This window comes from Ochotona princeps, chromosome 14, assembly GCF_030435755.1.
Source record: "Ochotona princeps isolate mOchPri1 chromosome 14, mOchPri1.hap1, whole genome shotgun sequence".
Taxonomy (NCBI): Eukaryota; Metazoa; Chordata; class Mammalia; order Lagomorpha; family Ochotonidae; genus Ochotona; species Ochotona princeps.
In genome coordinates this window covers 14,267,175-14,283,150 of record NC_080845.1, presented here as the reverse complement: position 1 = coordinate 14,283,150, position 15,976 = coordinate 14,267,175, and the positions used below count along the sequence as shown (strand labels likewise).

Below are 15,976 nucleotides of genomic sequence, written 5' to 3'. Positions count from 1 at the left end.
AATTTAGTTCCTGTGAGTGTGGGGCAGGACTTTGTGTCTTTATAAGAAGGCATAGGCACAAACACGGAGCATAATGCCACAGGAAGGCAGAGACATACAGGGAGAAGAGAGTCAAGTGAAGCCAGAGATGAAAACCATGTTGCCACAAGCCAAGCAAAGGCTGCATAACTTCTAGAAGCTGAAAAAGCTAAGGGAATATCTTTCCAGAAACTTCAGAGAAACAGAGAATTGTCCATCATATACCTTGAGTCCCAACTTGAAATATCCAGGACTGCACTTCAGCCACTTTGTTTTGGTGCTTTGTTACAGCAGCCCTAGGAAACCACCACAAGTGGTTTGAATCTTAACTGAAAAACCATTACATTAAAATGCTGAATAAAGAGTATTTAAAGTACTCCACAAAGAGTATTTGGAAATATCTGTCCACAAGAGGAATGTTAATATTGTGCCAGGCTAGGCAAAGCTACAGGAAAGAAATGAACACATTTCCCCAGAGTACTTATTTTACTGTGAGATTCTGTGGAAAGCCTGGTAATTAATTTAATCGGTGAGTTATTTAAACACTAAAAAGATACAAACAAGTCCTAGTATTATTTTTTTAGTAGAATAAAAATGTCTTAAGTCGCACTTGAGCTATTCCTAGATTTTCTAGAGCACCATTGACTCTCATCTTAGGCTGGGAAAACATCCATACACACAGTCATGGGTGTGTGTAGTTATGCAAATAAATTACATCTGTTTACAACTACTTAGGTAAGTACTCAGCATAGCAGCTGAGGCACTTTCATCTCAAATCGCAGTGCTGGGATTCAAAACCAGCTCCGCTCCGGATTCTATCTCCCTGTGGATGCAAACCTAACAGGTAGCAACGATGACTTAATTAACCACATGGGAGTCCCAGATTGAGTTCCTGTCTTTCGGCATCAGCTTTGCCCAGGCCTTGCCATTGTTGGCATTTGTGGAGTAAACTAGCAGAGGAAAGACCTCTCTCTCTCTACCTCTCGAACAAATATAAAGCAATAAACTAAAAATACATATGTATAGATCATGGAACATATGGATATACAATGCAATATATACAGAGAGAAACAGGGAAAGACTGACTTTGAAGTGAGACTTCAGGCTGGTAAGTGTAATTTTCAGCACACAGAGTGTTATTTCTCCCACTTGGTCTGAGAATGCAGAGTAAGTCGGAACCATTTGAGCACTTCATCTCCCATCCTTGGAATTCTATCGTAAAAGTCTCACTGATGGTACCCATCATTGTAAGCATAACTTTAGAACAACTCCTCTGGGACTGCTGGCCTTGTCTGGATTATTACATAGGAGCTCAATAACAGCCACGTGGACTGTGTTGTGATACACCCTAAATTGCTGCTTGAAACACCTGCATTTATTGGAACACAGGTTCAAGTCTTGGCTACTGTACTTCCAATTCCACTTCTCGCTAATGCTTCTGGGAAGGCAACAAATGGTAACCTAGGTACTTGAGTCCCTGCCTTGCACATGGAAGATCAGATGGTGTCTTATGGCTTTGGCTTGAACCAGCCCAAACCTGGCTGCTCTGGGCATTTGGGGAATGAATCAGTGGATGGAAGATATCCCTCTGTCATGCTACCTTTCAAAGAAATAACAGCCAGGATTTGCCATGTATTCCTTAATTTTCAAACCACTGCTATCCTTCTTTCCCAGAAATTTCATCAACAAACTTTACTCAATGAAATAGACTGTTGGCGTCACCACATGTGGACAGTCCTTACAGGGTGCTTTGAAACATGTCTCAGACTGGCCTGGGTTTGCACAAAGCTTCACTACTTCCCAGGCAGCATTTATCAGCAGATTAATCTTTCTGAGCCTCAGTTGCCTCCTCTTGTAACATGGAACTACTTAAATCTACTTAAAGGACTGTTGGGGTATTGAGATACATGACAACATCTGTGAGTGTCTGGTGCTTAAACACTGTGCAGCACCTACCTGAATGACTCCACTGATTTGTTTTCAACTCGAGTAACTGCAGGTGAAACGAGGAATATGATTTACCTAAGGTCACATTTCTCAGTATGATTTGTCAGCAGTTTTACGCACTAAGCTAACAGATGTGACTGCAAACATGCATTGCCCTTCAAGATCACAGTCCACGGGTAAAGATGACAGGTGAGTGGATAAATTAAAGTCCAAGCTGGTATGTGCTTTGTGGGAAATCATCCTTTTCCAAGATCTCATGCAGTGAACAAAGTTACTCAAGAATGCAGAGCCCAAGAAGATAACAGAAGCAAGCATTTTCTCTTCCCTATTACGGGAGGATCTGTAGCAACCAGGTGCCAGCCTTGAGAAAAATCAACTGCAACCCCTTCTCCAGTTTTGAATGAAAATATTCCTGACCTGGCTGCTGAAATTTTGCACACCTCATCCCCAAAGCTGATGTCAACCTAGGAATAGGAGCTTCCGGGCCTGTTCAAAGGATACTATGAAGAATGACAGCCTAGCTTCTTACTGTCCTTATTATCTGAAATTATGAAGCCTGTGGTTGGTCCTGAAGGTAGAACAATTCAGTATAACTTTTCATTACGTTTATTAGGTACAGGTCATTTTTTAATTTGTTCATCCTTGCAGCAAATCTCATTTTTTTTTTTTAAAGATAGGAGCAGAACAATTACAGAAGCCTTAAAAGATCTATCTCAGGGACCATTATTGCACACTGTACACAGTGCTAGCTTCCTTTATCAGAGTATTGGTCTGATTGCTGGCTACATCACTTCTAGTCCAGACCCTTCCATCGTGCCTGGGAAAAAAATCCTCAAGTACGGGAGCCCCTCCTACCCACATCAGAGACCCTGAGTGCCAGGCTCCTGGCTTGGACTGCTGCCATCATGAATGTGACCCAGCAGAGGGAAGCTCTCTCTGTCCCTCTTGATATTTATAAATAAGTAAATGCATCGCATAAAACAAAGAGGGTGGATTCTCAGATGTGGATTCAAATCTGGGCTCTGACATTCAGGAGCAAGTGGCTTTGATATTTAATCACCTAGGCACCAACCGCCTCTCTCCTAGGGCCTTACCGAGTATCAAATGTTGTGTGGAGTGCCTAACAGCCGCTACACAACAAGCTCATGTTTGGACACCGTGTTTGTTTGCTGCTTTGTCATTTGTGCATGATAACACAGCTAAGTGGAATTTCAAACACAAGCCTGCCTTTTTTCAAATTCCTCAGTGCTCCTGAACGGGCCCTCGTGACCTCAGGGGCACGGGTCCTGGCTAGCCAGCTGCTAAAGCTAGGCTCGATTTTGAGCTCCTAGATAGCTTCAACCAGCTGGGACAGGAGCTGCTGACACTTTTCCTCTTACCTACCTGTGCTGCTGGCCTCTGGAGCACACACAGAATTATCTCCGATCAACCCACCGGCAGTACACGGTGCGTCACAGGCTTGGCAAAGGAGCTGCCCTTCCTTTCAGTCTTCCTTTACCCATTTCTCAGATGGGGAAGCCGAGGTTCAGAAAGCCTTCCTGAGAAGCGTGAAGGCTTTGGGAGGGACCACTCACACAGGTCACAGTTTCGTGTACAGTTTCAGACATTGAGATTGGAATTAGCTTCAGTCTCGTTGAATGAAATCTGGACAGACACCTTTCACCTATGGGCCTCAGTTTCTTCTTCCATACAAGGGGACCAGAGAATTATTTTGAGTTGCCAAGGCCGGCGTTTCCTCAGTAAAAACCTCGCCACCGCGGCAGCACTGAGCTCCAGCATTTGGAAGGGATGGACTACAAATCCCAGCATGCCTCAGGAGGCGGGGAGAAGTGACCGACAGGCTACGCTGCGAATTGGTGCCTCACAAGAAGAGCGCGTAGCGCGCGTGCGCAGAGGCAGGCGGGCGGGTGGGCTGGCGGCGGTGGACGCGTCGGAGGCCGGGCGGTCAGGTAGGGGGCGGGCAGGGGAGGGCAGGGGAGGGCAGGCTGGTTGTCCGAGCCGCGGGCGGTGGCTGGGCGACCGCAGAGGAGGCCCATAGGCGACTGGCGGGGTGTGGGGCCGGGATCTGAAGGCAGAAGTTGCGTGGGGGTGGGCCTGGTGAGGGGCAGCCTCCTGAGGTGTTGGATGGGGCTGAGGAGATGCGAGGAGATGCAGCTGGGGGAGGGGAGCCAGGGGCTGAGAAGATTCGCAGTTGCAGCATCTCGGGAGGTATGAGGTAATGTGGACCCTTGAGGAGACACGGAGTGCAATATCCGGGTGATGGGAGGGAATCTGATGAGGGGGGGGGTCTGGGTGCAGATTTACAGAAACCGAGAGGAATCGGGGACCCTGGTGAGATTGGGTGGGGGGACGGTGCAGAATCTCAGGCGATTTGAGAGAATCGGGCGAGGGTCAAAATCTAAGGCTAGAACGAGCAAACCTAACTGCTAAAGAGAAAGGAATTTACAGACTGGGGAAATTGAAGGGTTGAGTTGTTGAGGACAATCAGTAGGAAGTAGTGTCTTGTTAGCAAATGGAAGGAAGTAGGCTAAGATTTGAGTGGATGTGCAGGGTTTGAGGTCTGCGCGGTGCCTGGTGGAATGCAGGAGCGGGCAGGCAGATGCAGAGAGGACACGAATCAGGGGTGCAGGATTGGGATCCTGAGCCGGCGCGCAGGGCTGAAGGCTGTGGAGATTTGGAAACATGGATTAAAGACTGTCAGAGGGATTTGGGGCGCATGAGTGAGGAACTGGTGAGGGTTGCAATGTAGAATCCAAGAGGTTAGAATTCTGTATTTGTAAGTGGTTGGGAACAGGGTTTTAAAAGGATTGAAGAGGGGGAGGGTGGAAAGCAGGGGGTGTCATAACTGAACTACAAAATTAAAAGACAATGCATAGATTTGTGGGCTGGTGTCTTGGGTTCCCAATGGATTTTTCCACAAGGACTTTTGCTAAAGGATTTTTCTCCTGCGTGGGAAGCAGTGGGTGTTCTGGGGACCCTGAGAATCTGCAAGTAATCTCTGAAACGATACAGATGGATGAAGTTCAGGAACACTATCATAACCCCATAGGTCAAGAAGGTGTTTGCTCTTCTTGTGAGGGGAAGTTATTTTTCACTTATTAACCAAAGATTTCTAATGAAGCAAGTGTGATACCACCACTAACTCCTCTTTAACCTGCTGAAATTGATAAGGGGAAGCAGAGAGTGGCCAAAGGGGTGATGGAGCAGATGACCTTAAAGTTATGAATGATACTATGTGACCTCCAGGACTATGAGTGGAATTCTTCCATTGTAAAGTCCATTATAGCTTGAACAGAGTGGATCTGAAAATCAGTTATTTGGACTGAGAGAGAGAGGCAATAAAAAACCTTTTATACTGAGCATTTAGTCCTTTGCTAGACTCTAAAAGATGTGGTTGTTACTGAGGGGCAGTTTTGTCCCCCCAGAGTATATTTGGCAATGTTTGAAGACATTTTGGGGCGTCACAGCTGGGATGGGAAGCATCCACCTCGTCTCTGATGGCTAGACACCCGGGGTGCTGTTAACATCTCACAGTGGATGACAGACCCCACCAGTTATCCAGGCCAAAATGTCAATAGTGCCAAAACTAAGCGTCTAAAGTCAGGTGTTGTGGGTTCAGATCCTGGCTGTATCTCTGACTGTGTGGTCTCGAGTGAATGAATACCTTTAACCTACCAGTGCCTTGTCTCTTGATCTGTAAAATGAGGACAAACCTGTGTCATAGGATTATTGAGGATGCAGTGATGGTATGCCTAGTATGAAGTGTATCGTAAGTTCTCAGAACTAAGTCATTTTCAGTTTGCGTAGATATTTTCTTTCTCAGTTGCCTAACAGTTGTTACAGAACAGTTCTGCCAGCTTTATACCTGAAGAATAAAATTTAAGAAGTGGCTCATGTAAGGTTCTGTAGCTAGAATGGACATAAGTTAAATTCATATCCAGATCTCTGTGTAGCTATATATTTTCTTTTTCCTTGCTTCTTCCTTGCTTGGGACCTGCTTAGTCTTGTTGGCCCATTCCCCACCACCGAAAAGGAGGATTGCCCAGTGAGTACACTGTGTATCAAGTTGAATTTTAAAGGTAGGGTTGTGGTGATAGGGGATTAAAATCTCCCTATCTAGTTAGGGAGGAGGCTTGGACTTTGTGTTTGGTTTGCCTTTAGACCAGTAGGTAACTAGAAAAAGGAACTTGAAGGTAGGAGGATGGAGATGGAAGAGCCAAGATATGAGGGATGGAGGCCACTGACCTAGCCAGAACACCTCCTAGCACAGACGAGGCCTAAGGCAGCCCTATTGTCAAGGAGAATCATTTCTGTTATGAATGATCTCTTTCGGTTTTCTTTTCCTTGGGAAAGCTTCCGGACTACCTACAGCATTGCTGAAGCCAGTTCAAAAATAAAGTGGAGCTGGGCCCAAGGGCAAGAGATTTAGCTAAAAAACCACACATAGCACTATAGAACTGAGTCCATCTGGGAATCAGGCTTTACGTGCAGGCTCTTAACTCTGCTCATTTTCTGTGACTTTGGGCAAGTTCTTGTTCCCTCAGTCTTCATTAAAAATACAGATAAAGGCTGGTGCTTGGCCTAAAGGTGAAGACACCTGAATCCCACATCAGAGTGTTTAAGTTCAGTTTCCAACTCAAGCTTCTTGCTAATGCAGACTCTGGAAAGCAGGACATGATGGCTGAAGCAGATGGCAAACCTGAATTGAGTTCCCAGCTGCCAGCCCCCAAACCAGCACTGCCTCTTCCATTGTGGCCATTTGGGGAGTGAACCAGTGTATGGGAGCTGTCTTGCTCTTTCTTCCTGTCTCTCAAGTAATAATTTAAAAATTAATAAGAATAACTACCAGTTACTGGCTTCTTATGTGTATTAACCCAGGTGTCCCTACCAGCATTTATGATAATGGTATGGGTTACAGATAAGAAAAATAATTGATTGAATAACACCCAAGGCTAGCACAAGGCAGGAATGTAAACTCAGTTGTGTCTGGCTTACAAATTACATTATGTTAGTTTTATTAGAATGGTTTCTGTAACATCTCTGTGTTGAGAGTAGCTGGAAGCAAAAGTTTCTGTGTCTCTTGAGGTTTATCATTTTCACGCATGCTGATGTATGACCTTTGTAATCTGCTCTCCATTATGTCTTCATAATGCAATCATCGGATTCAAAAATTACTTATTGCTAAAAAGAAATGCCTTGGTCAATATCTAGGCCAAACTATGACTAGATGCAGTGTAGTCTGATCGGGAAACTGTAACACATCTATTGTGGCAGTGCTGTTCTGTTGCTGGGAGTCTACACACATCAACATTGAATCCATTGGTTTTACTCAGCTTGATACCTTGGGCATATTACTCTTCTCTGAACGCTGGTTTCCATATTTATCACAAGGAATAACATGCATGTCTCATATTTACTATGAGGAAAAAATAATGTAAAAAGATACTTAACAGTGTAATAGTTGCTTCATGAGAAAAAGCGATAATGAGAGTAAGGCAGTGCTGTAATGGAAATGGGTGTTGCTATGCACGATTTGGATGACCGTAAGCAGTCTCTGCCAACCTTCCCTAAATTCCTGTTCCCACTTGTACTTTTCTCAGCATCTAATTCCTTATCTGTTAGCCAAAAGATTGTGATTAAATGCACATGTGTTCTATACAGAGAAAGAAACAGAGCTGAACGGATTGAGAGGAGTTGAAGGTCTCCTGAGAAAACATGGATTTTTCCTTTGTCTTATGTGGACATTGTTTGAGTTAGACCGGCAGCAGAGGTATCACACATTTCTAAAAGACACAGAAGGACCTGTCTAGGCCCTGAAGCTTTAGAACAACACACAGCATAACCCCTTCGTACCCATGGCAAACCATATTACTGATTTAACCCGTCCTTGACATATTTTAGCTAGTTTCTCTTGCCACAAACCTATTTCCTTTCGGGATCGTTTTATGAGTCTCAGACTGGCACAGCTGTAGGAGCGTGATGTGTCTCCCTGAAAGTCTCTGCTTGTTGAGTTCGTGTCAGCCATCCACAGGTGCCATAAATGCCTTGAGCAATGTAAGCTTTTGCAGAATCTCTTCCACACATAGGACTTAGTGACCCCACGACTTCCTGGAGCGTGATCTTTGGCAGCATTAAGTTTGATGAGTACTGTGTGAACGGAAATGTTATAAACTGCAAAAACACGAAGCTAGAGGAGGGTGTCAATAGTAAGATGGGCTTATGAAAGGAAATACTGTTTTTTAACTTGTTCTCTATTCTGAAGGGTGAAAACTGCTCATGTCTGTTTTTGCTCAAACTTACATCCCTCAGGTCTTCCATAAGATCAGACTCATTGTAGGTACTGAAAGGATTGTTAATTAATTGCTCAGACGTCTCCAGTTTTGCTCATGGCCCAAAGCACTGAAATAGGTTTAGGCAATAGAGACATGACGTGAACTTCCCCTTAGTGGAGTCTGAAGCATTGGATGAAGATTTGAAATATTGGGTCATCTCCTGGGTTTTGATTCTGAGATTTAGTCAAACAAATCTCCAGGAAGACTCAAAATTTCTGTTACTTAAATCTGTGTAGCTAGTATGTTACTCAGTCTGCCTATGGAAAAGTACCTATTCATTCCCTCTTACAGGCTGAGTGGTGCTGGCTGTAGCTGCTGCTGATACTGCTATTCCCACTAATTAATAATAAAAGCAATTATTTTCTACTCAGTAAACTGTATGCTTGGCTTAGCACTGTACTAAGCGCTTGACACATAAAATATTATTTTATCTTCATAGTAACCTTATGAGAAAGGTACTATTTTAAAGAACTCTTTCATAGCTAGTGAGAGAAAGAGAAGTAACTTACCCAAGGCTCCATAGTGAGTAGTCTAGCTGGGGTTTAAATCCAGAAGACCTGATTCCTGAGCCTGCTTCCTTCATTACATAACACTGCTTACTGCCGGGCTGCCTGCCTTTCAGGACCAGATTGTAACGTTCTGTTCCTGCTCACAGGCTCCTCATCTGTATTGCTCTTTGAGATCACTACTAACTCTAGCCTTCCACGTTTAAACTCCGCGCAAGAGGCTGCACCAGTTTATTTTCTGGCCAAGGAAGCTATGGTTTATGTGCTCACTCACTCCTACTCACATAGCCAGCATTCTCAATCCAGTCCCTACGAAACAGACCCCTCTTTTGGTGTATTTTTAGAAGCCATGGAAGGAACGGTTCTTTGTTCAATATTTAGTTCATAGACCGAATGCTTCATTCCTAATAGTACTAAGTATTGGTATTCTTAGCCGTGCTCCAGTTGTTAAAATTACGGCACATGACATCCTTTCTCTGTACACCAGCCAGTTTCAGCGTAAGTTCTTTATCACTAGTCATCACAGCAGTCTTTTCATAAAGCAGGAAAACAGGTTTAGGGAGATTAAATGACTTAACCTCCCATTCCACAACTTGTAAATGCAGTGCTAAGACTTGAGCCTCGTTCTGACTTTCTAATATCTATTTTGTAATCTTTTTATACTACCATCATCATTTTCTGGAACTAGCAGTGCCAGAAAAGGCAAGAACAGGAATATAATGATAGAATTTTCCTCAGTTTTAGGTAGTGATAGCATAGGACAGATTTTCATCTGGATTTGAAGAGAAGTGCTTGTGTCAGTGTGAGATGGATGTATCAATCATTACATCAAAGAGGTGAGGGAAGTGCAAGAAACTGGAGTGAGGTTGGAGGTAAAACTGACAGTAAAAATGTCATAGCAAGAAACATGCATCCCAGGGATCATGAAAGCAATCAAGGTTAGAAATAACATGTCGGGAGTTCATCCTATCTGGTTGCAGATTTTATAGCTTGTCAAATAAACGTGCAGCTTACTTAACAGAGTGAGATGACAAGGCATTTTACCACTCACCTATGTAGTAGTTGCAGGGTAATGGAGGCCAAATTGACTCTCCCTTTAATGTTACCGGTAATGATCTGATATGTACTTCTGGGGGAGAGAGGGGAGGCTATATTTGCTTGTCTCTTAACTCCATTTCAGACTATGGTCCTTCTAAAAGCAGTGCAATGGAAGTGGTTCTGACTTCATTCGGGGTCTGAGCTGTCCACATGCTTCAGTGGTAGGAACTCAGGTTTCCCTGGTGAAACATGGCAGCTTTGGGGCAGGAATTCCTATCATTACAGAGCCTGGTAAAGCTGCAGGTAGCTGAGAGAATTTGAGGTATAGATGTAGGGACAGAAAAATTCATTTCTTAAGGCTGACAGCTTCGACAGGGATATAGGAAGCTTTTGGTTGTATGATATTCTAGAATACCGGGGAAATTTGCTGGTATTTTTACAAGTTGGCAGCCTTGTTTAATTAGCTAATCTGTAATGACAGCTCTGGGAAGAACAGATGCTCCTGTGCATTATGAGGTAACATACTCTGGATCCAAACACCAAATATTGCCCTCAGTCTGTTGTCCCAGATGACAGAAGAGGGAACTGAATCTGTTGGTTTAGAATTGAGGTTTGTAAGCATCCTGAGTTGAGGGTTCTACACCACTGCACCCAGACCCATGGCATCTAAGAAATTGGCAGTCACAGTTTCAGATATTCACTTGAGAACTAACAGACTCATGATATGCGGTAATTTGTTGGTTTGTTGAGGCAAGGATTTAAGTTATAACAGGTTGCCAGACTGACATGTGAGAGCGGGTCACTCGGCCAATAAATCAATCTAATGTACTCTATAGCAGTGGAATCTTACAACTGTATTATTGTTCCTTCTTCCTTGAGAAGAGAATTGCATGTTACCAGGCAGCATTTCCCAGGGCATAGGCTTGAGGATCTTTGTTAGTAAGTGTTGCACTTTAAAAGAAAAAAAAAAAAAATTAAAAGTAGCTTAACGGCATGTCTAGTTAAGCAAAGATACCAAGAGACGTGTACAGCAGGTTTCACTATGTTTGAGCTGTGTGACCTTAAGCCTGTTTTTCTGACCTTCAGTTTCCTTATCTATGAAGTAGAATAATGAACAGTTCCTCCTTCATGGTGTCATGAGGTTAAGGGGATAAGCACATTAGGCATCTGTTGTGATTCCTAGCACATAGTAGGCAGCTGTGAAAAGAAGGTGCCGCTTCAGGAAGTTAGAGTTAATATAGGTAGATTATGTAGGCATCAGATTGCATTCCAAAGTGAAATACAGTGGAAATCTGTTGTATTGCCTCCCCCTTTATAAACCACCTCAAAAGAGCTGATAATTTAGGCAGACCTCTCCTAGGCCAGCTCATTATCTTTGAAACCAGGCTCTCTGCCTTTTTCCTTTTTGATTGGTCACCTGCATATCATGAGACTGTGCAGCTGCAGGCGTAGGGTATGCCTTAAGAAATGCAGCATTCATTATGTTCACCTTGTTGCACCTGTTCTTTCTAATTTGGTGCATAAGGTGACTGACATGAAGGTTGCAGAGCACTGACATCTATGGGTATTGAGGCGCGTGCTTGTAAGTACTGAATATTCCTGGCCAGAAATAAACTCCAATGATAAGGAACTCTTTTTTTAATCTCTGGAGTCTTGAGTTTGGCCATCTTAGCTCTTCATCATTCCCATATAATAATCCACTCAATTCGTTTTTAGTCAAATGCATCGCTTTTCATTCCCACCACCTGCTCTATAATTTAAACTCCTTATTACCTCTCCCAGGCTAATTTCCTATAGCTTCCAAACTAATTTCTCTTGATTTTTCACCCTTCTTATAGTCCAACTTTAATTATATCAGTTCCCCGCTCCAAACCATTCATTGCCTTACTGTGCCCTTCAAAATGAAGTTCATTTTAGTTCTGAAGACCTTTTACAATCATTTCCTATCTGATTTACCTTCCCAAACATTTCACTTCCCCTAAAGTCTCCCTCAATTTTAACTTAACAATAGACAGAGAGAACTGAAATTAATTTAAGACCACCTGCACAGAGTAAAACTTGAGCATTCCATATCCTGCATGTATATGATTTCTATGTTGATCCTGTGAAGGTAGTATTCTCATTTTGTGGATGAGGAAAATAGAATATAGCCTATATATTTTGTCCTCTTTCCAATGCCTAACTTCCTGTCTTTTACTTTGCTTGCTAACCTTGACTAAGAATGTCTCCTTTTTCTGGTACTCCCTTTGCACACCTGTACAGACACAGACACAGATACAGATGTGTGTCTGTGCATCCCTCCGGGCCCACTGCAAGCCCCATCCGTCCTCTGAAAATTCTCTTTTCAATCCATTTCAACCTCCATCAAATTTAGTTTCTATCTCATGTACTATACTGCTTTTTGTCTGGATTATTGACCTGTCTGTCTTTACTTTCTTGGAATGAACGTTTCTCTGAAACGTTCTTAAAGTCTGATGTGGTCCATGATACCAAGACTGAGATGGATAGGTGAAGAGGTGACTGGATGAATGAAAAATGCCCATTTTCTGATCTCATGTTTTATAGATCACATAAAACTAGTAAATCAGAATTTTTTTCTCTCACTTTGGCAGGAGTTCACTTTCTGGGGCATGAATACTGAGCTGTCCAGTGCCGTGCTGTGCTAGCAGGACCCTTCCAAGCAGGAATGATGGCGGCAGCAGCGGCTTCTCACTTGAACCTGGATGCCCTTCGGGAAGTGCTGGAATGCCCGATTTGCATGGAGTCCTTCACAGAAGAGCAGCTCCGGCCTAAGCTCCTGCACTGTGGCCATACCATCTGCCGCCAGTGCCTGGAGAAGCTCCTGGCCAGCAGCATCAATGGTGTCCGCTGCCCCTTTTGCAGCAAGATTACTCGCATAACCAGCCTGAGCCAGCTGACGGACAACCTAACGGTGCTGAAGATCATAGACACAGCTGGGCTCAGCGAGGCTGTGGGGCTGCTCATGTGCCGGGCGTGCGGGCGACGGCTGCCCCGGCAGTTTTGCCGGAGCTGTGGCTTGGTGTTGTGTGAGCCCTGCCGGGAAGCAGACCACCAGCCCCCTGGCCACAGTACACTTCCTGTCAAAGAGGCAGCTGAAGAGCGCCGTAGAGACTTTGGAGAGAAGTTAGCCCGTCTGCGGGAGCTCATGGAAGAGCTGCAGCGGCGGAAAGTAGCTTTAGAAGGTGTGTCCAAAGACCTTCAGGCAAGATATAAAGCTGTTCTCCAGGAGTATGGGCATGAGGAACGTCGGGTCCAGGACGAGCTGGCCCGCTCCCGGAAGTTTTTCACCGGCTCTTTGGCTGAAGTTGAGAAGTCCAATACCCAAGTGGTAGAAGAACAGAGTTATCTACTTAACATTGCAGAGGTACAGGCAGTGTCCCGCTGTGACTACTTCCTGGCCAAGATCAAGCAGGCAGACGTGGCGCTCCTGGAGGAGAGAGCTGATGAGGAAGAGCCGGAGCTCACTGCCAGCTTGCCCCGGGAGCTCACCCTGCAAGATGTGGAGCTCCTGAAAGTGGGACATGTTGGCCCCCTCCAAATTGGGCAGGCAGTGAAGAAACCCCGAACAGTTAACATGGAAGATTCCTGGGCCATGGAGGCTGCAGCTTCTGCTGCCTCTACTTCCATTACATTTAGAGAGATGGACATGAGCCCTGAGGAAGTGGTTGGCAGCCCTAAGGCCTCTCCTGCTAAAACCCGGGGTCCTGAGACTGCTGCTAACATCCAGCAGTGTCTCTTTCTCAAGAAGATGGGGGCCAAAGGCAGCACTCCAGGCATGTTCAATCTTCCAGTCAGCCTGTACGTGACCAGTCAAGGTGAGGTGCTGGTTGCAGACCGTGGTAACTACCGCATACAAGTCTTCACTCGCAAAGGCTTTTTGAAGGAGATCCGCCGCAGCCCCAGTGGCATCGATGGCTTTGTGCTAAGCTTCCTTGGGGCTGATTTGCCCAATCTCACTCCTCTCTCAGTGGCCATGAACTGCCAGGGGCTGATCGGTGTGACTGACAGCTATGACAACTCCCTCAAGGTGTATACCTTGGATGGCCACTGTGTGGCCTGTCACAGAAGCCAGCTGAGCAAGCCATGGGGTATCACAGCTCTGCCGTCTGGCCAGTTTGTGGTAACTGATGTAGAAGGGGGAAAGCTTTGGTGTTTCACTGTTGACCGAGCAGCAGGTGTGGTCAAATACAGCTGCTTGTGCAGTGCTGTGCGGCCCAAGTTTGTCACCTGTGACGCCGAAGGAACTGTCTACTTCACCCAGGGCTTGGGCCTCAATCTCGAGAATCGGCAGAATGAACACCATCTGGAGGGTGGCTTCTCCATTGGCTCTGTGGGCCCTGATGGCCAGCTGGGTCGCCAGATTAGCCACTTCTTCTCGGAGAATGAGGACTTCCGCTGCATTGCTGGCATGTGTGTGGATGCTCGTGGTGACCTCATCGTGGCTGACAGCAGCCGCAAAGAAATTCTCCATTTTCCTAAGGGTGGGGGCTTTAGTGTCCTGATTCGAGAGGGGCTCATATGTCCCGTGGGCATTGCCCTCACACCTAAGGGGCAGCTGCTGGTCTTGGATTGTTGGGATCATTGTATCAAGATCTACAGCTACCATCTGAGACGATATTCTACCCCCTAAGGTAGAAGCAATACCCTTCCACCCCACCTCACCCCTGCTAGCCAGCTTCCCTTCCTTTAGACCTTGATTTATGGTGGCACTATATAAAGTGAACTCAGTCTATGTCTTAATTCCAATTGGGTAGTCCTAGAATTTTAGTGTTCATGGTGTTGTTTATTTGTTATGCTCCCTTCCCTTCCATTCCATTCCCACCTATACTTAGAGCTTTGATAAATGCATTGTCTTAAATAAGTCACGTGATGATGTTAGCTAAAGTTTGAGTAGAAATTAGGCACTTCCAAAGTTTCGATAGAAACACCCACTCTAGCCTCTTGATCCTGTATCTGAAATGTGCCCTTGTATTGAAAACCTGTAGATTTTCCCCTTTTGGCTTTGACATCCCTAGTATATTGTTTCTGTCCTCTAAAAATGTACTTTATCTATGACACTTTGTCTTCAACTCCAGTTGCATTCAATGTGCATGCTCCGACGGGATTTGCTCCAGTGTTTAGTGGTATTTCAGAAATCATATCCTGTAGAATGATACTTCAGATCAGATTACCTTTGCCACTGTAATAGCTCATTCGTTTAGTGCCACCAAGGGAGGTAATACCATACTCCTTGGCTGGGGATTGTGTCATCTTGGATTAGTCTCTCCTTGCAGATGTAACAAAGAACAGATTAATCCTAGTTAGCTTTTCTTGAGGACTTCTTGCCTTCTAAAGCACATATGGATTGGAAATATGTGAAGGCATAGGAATCTGGGAATAAGCAACTATGGATGGTGGTACAGACAGCAAACTTGGGTAGTTTCTAGGTCACATCATTTTTCATCTACCTCTCTCCAGTAACCTGGGAAAGACTTGTCTTCAGAATTGTAAAGCACAGACCTGGGGCAACAAAGTGGGGAGGTCGACACATTTCATTTTCATTATTAAAACTATAGACATGTTCTGTGATTAGTCTGTATTTTCCTCAAGTAATTGCATACTATTTGATTTCAGGATTGATTTCGGTTCCTCTATAAAGCATTAAATAATTGATAACTTTTCTTCATTGATGGTGCTCATGTCTTTTCACTAAAGATGGGATTTGGGAAGTAAGGAGAGGGGTAACTTGAATGATGCCATTGTCTTCCTTATTGAAGAGCATAAGGATCCACTCAGGTCCAAATTCAGTCCAAAAACTTATGTACAGATAATCTAGATCTCATGCTTATCACATATGTTCAGAATCACTCCCCAAAATTTAGTCACCAAACCTGTTCTAAATTGAGCAACCATCATATATTTTGTTCTTGCAATTACAGTTCCAGAAAAAAAAAATGATATTTTTAAGAATACCAAAAATAAATAAGAGAATTTGTGAAGAACTTCCTCAAACCTTATTGCTTTTTCCACAGCATATCTGGCTATTTAGGTACAGAGTTGATGGCAAGCCGGAAAGATAACATTTTTCCCTTCACAGAAACAAAATTGAGCTAAGCTACACAAAAACATGTTTTG

The 15,976-nt window shown here is 44.3% G+C and overlaps 2 protein-coding genes across 7 annotated transcripts in view; one reads left to right on the top strand and one right to left on the bottom strand.

Moving 5' to 3' along the window:
- Window positions 1-15,976, bottom strand: part of ASTN2 (astrotactin 2) — a 980,906-nt gene that overhangs the window by 229,715 nt on the left and 735,215 nt on the right. Inside the window, exon 1 of one of the 5 annotated variants that reach the window (XM_058672829.1) lies at window positions 3,345-3,446. The exons of the other annotated variants lie outside the window; for them this stretch is intronic. The gene's annotated coding sequence lies outside the window, so the exon portion shown is untranslated. Of the gene's footprint in view, window positions 1-3,344; window positions 3,447-15,976 lie in introns of those variants that run through there. 5 annotated transcript variants of the gene reach the window in all.
- On the top strand, window positions 3,854-15,527 carry TRIM32 (tripartite motif containing 32). Of its 2 annotated transcripts, none has more exons than XM_004594955.3 (2): window positions 3,854-3,914; window positions 12,454-15,527. In XM_004594955.3, the coding sequence occupies exon 2, from the start codon at window positions 12,528-12,530 to the stop codon at window positions 14,490-14,492; it is 1,965 nt and encodes a 654-aa protein (XP_004595012.2). In that variant the 5' UTR covers window positions 3,854-3,914; window positions 12,454-12,527; the 3' UTR covers window positions 14,493-15,527. The 2 variants fall into 2 exon arrangements, with proteins under 2 accessions (XP_004595012.2, XP_058528813.1); XM_058672830.1 differs by lacking the exon at window positions 3,854-3,914 and adding an exon at window positions 4,144-4,180.

Bases quoted from the DNA above. Each gene is read 5' to 3' on its own strand.
- TRIM32 (XM_004594955.3), top strand. From the start codon at position 12,528: ATGATGGCGGCAGCAGCGGCTTCTCACTTGAACCTGGATGCCCTTCGG.